This window comes from Artibeus jamaicensis, unplaced genomic scaffold, assembly GCF_021234435.1.
Source record: "Artibeus jamaicensis isolate MK-2021 breed Jamaican fruit bat unplaced genomic scaffold, CSHL_Jam_final contig_384, whole genome shotgun sequence".
In the NCBI taxonomy this organism is placed as follows: Eukaryota; Metazoa; Chordata; class Mammalia; order Chiroptera; family Phyllostomidae; genus Artibeus; species Artibeus jamaicensis.
In genome coordinates, this window is record NW_026521810.1 from 4226313 (window position 1) to 4229011 (window position 2699).

At 37.0% G+C, this 2699-nt stretch overlaps 1 protein-coding gene across 1 annotated transcript; it reads left to right on the forward strand.

Annotated features, from left to right (window-relative positions):
• Positions 1-909: 909 nt before the first annotated feature.
• On the forward strand, positions 910-1137 carry LOC119043334 (40S ribosomal protein S27-like; the record flags this gene model as incomplete). Its single annotated transcript, XM_037137293.2, has 1 exon — positions 910-1137. A coding segment is annotated over one exon (228 nt), but the record flags the coding sequence as incomplete, so codon positions are not given.
• Positions 1138-2699: the final 1562 nt, after the last annotated feature.

Genomic DNA, 2699 nt, shown 5'->3' on the forward strand with positions numbered 1-2699 from the left:
AAATCAGGGAGTTAATGTGAGCCTGGGTCAAGTGGAGGAAAAGGAAAGTTAGAAAATATGTATTGCTCCTTTCTTTAAGGTCAAAAATATAATTAGCATTTAAAAAGATGTGAAGATGCATTACCAAAAGGACCACACTGACCAAATTTGTGCCATTTACTATCAACAGCCTTCAGAGTGCTGATAAAATTAAGAGCACCTTCTGTTTGATAACTTGCCATTTAGAGCATTCCAGCATAACAATGCCTAGGTGGAGGGCCACTTTTCAGGAAGCCTATTTGAGATACATACTTAGGGGCTTTCATTAATTTCTGAAATTTTTGAAAACCTTTTGAAAAATAAAGATACATGACTTAATTACGAATTGAGGAAGGTGATGTCAGAGAGTGCTACTGAGCTCCCTAGCAGTCGAAGACCCTCCTCCCAGAGTCAAGTGTAACCGAATTGCAATAACCAGTACCGGAAATCAGGGTTGGGAAGATAACATTCCCCCATACCACAGTGGACTGAGAGAAACTTTGGTCTTTAGAAGGAAAAATGCTTTATACTAACACTTATTATGTCTTCTCATGTCTTTTCTACAAAGAGAGAAATACAAACACATGCACATATTTTACTTGACTAATCTAGGAAAGCATTTATTTCTGAAGGAAGGTGAAATGATTAAAGTAGTTCTGGGATTGTAGCCATTTTACATGTATTGATTTATTAATCCTTATTGTCTTATTAAATTATAAACACAATTTAAAATAATTATGTGAAAAACAAAGTTGCTTTGCTGCCTGTTTTGAGTGTAAAGACTGTTACCCTTTAGAACACAATTTACACAATGATACTTTCCGACAGTGAAGACCTCCCCATGGCTTTTGCTAGGATGGCTAGTGACTTTTTTTTCTGTTAAATTTCCTCCTTCATCCCTCTCCAGAAGAGAAGAGGAAACACAGGAAGCTCCTAGTGCAGAATCACAATTTCTACTTCACAGATGTGAAGTGCCCAAGATGCTCTAAAATCACCCCCATGTTTAACCATGTACAAATGATAGTTTTCTGTGCTGGTGGCTCTACTGTCCTCTGTCAGCCTCTAGGAGGAAAAGCAGGGCTTACAGGAGGATGCTCCTTCAGAAGGAAACGACACTAAAAGTACCCTGAATCAAGATGAGTAGGGAACCATCCCAACAAAGTATTTTGAATACATCCTATTAAAAAATTTTCAATGATAATCATCAGAACTTGGAGTATGATTGAAATAGAAACACTATGTACAAAGTCTGTCTGGAAAAAGTTCAACCAATGTTAATATAATGAGTATGGTTTGTGTGATGTGGATGTAAACTGGCAGCCAAGGAAAGTGGACTGTAATGCATATGTGTGAACAATGATGACTTCACTGTGGGGGCAGTGGATGCTGCCATCAAGTGAGCATGTGTACTGGGTTGTCATCCCATTCAAAGGGACTGAGCAAGCAGAGCAACAAATATGCATCAAATTTTACATTAAGCTTGAACATTCCTCTACAGAAACTATTCAGATGATTCAGCAATTCCCAGCTATGGGCAAATGGTGATTGGCAACTTCATCACAATGTACCCACTCATGAATCATATCTTCTGCAAAGGTTTTTTGTGAAACATCAAATCACCAAGGTGACTCAGCTCCCCTGTAGCTGATATTTTGGCACCCTGTGACTTCTGGCTCTCCCCCAAAGTAAAATCACCTTTGAAAGGGAAGAGATTTCAGATCATTGATGAGATTCTGGAAAATATGATGGGGTAGCTAAGGCTATTGGAACAACTGTGTGAGATCGCAAGGTACCTACTTTGAAGGGGAATGAGGTGTCACTGTCTTAGATACAGCATTTTTTATATCTTGTACCTTCTTCAATAAATTTATATTTTTCATATTGCATGGATGGATACTTTTTGGACAGACCTCATCTCTCATATATATATGCATGCAAATATGTTTTTCAATCAGGGAGATTGTAGGAAATAGTCACTCTCTGTTAATAGTGTTAGGATTTAATTTGCATGTGATTATTATTCAATCAGCCATGCATTCAACACATAGTTTTTGAGAACATACTTCTATTTGAGGTACTGACATTGTCTGGAAAAAACACATTGATGCACTGTGTTTCATACTTACTAGGTGATACAAGCATGTCCCACTTGACCCTCACATTTTACTAATTTAATGTTATTACTGTTTTGAGGAAAAATGAAAAGTGATTCAAGTTAACCTACTTAAGGTCAAGGAGTTGGGAAATGATGAAAGCAGAACTTGAACTCAGGTCTGTCTGACATCTAAACAACACAGTTTCTCTAAGGAACTCACTGCCCCTCCCACCACCACCCAGTGACGTGAGTGGGTATCAAAGTCCAGTGAATCAGACTGAAAAGTATCAAAATTTTTATACACTCATTCTAGCATTCTTAGGGAAAGCCCACCGGGCATGAGCTCATTTGAAATGTATCAACTTAACTATCACTATGCCCTCTATAAGCCTTCACTTGTGAAACGTATTTCTTTTTCTGGTAAAGTATTTTCTTTTCCTTTGCTATTTATTTGCTTTTTTGTTTATGTTTTTATTTATTCATTTACTTATTAACTTAACTAAATCTCTTATTTCACAAGATATTTGACCCAATAATTGTACTGTATACTTGCATATCTATATGCACACCTCTACATATGTATATT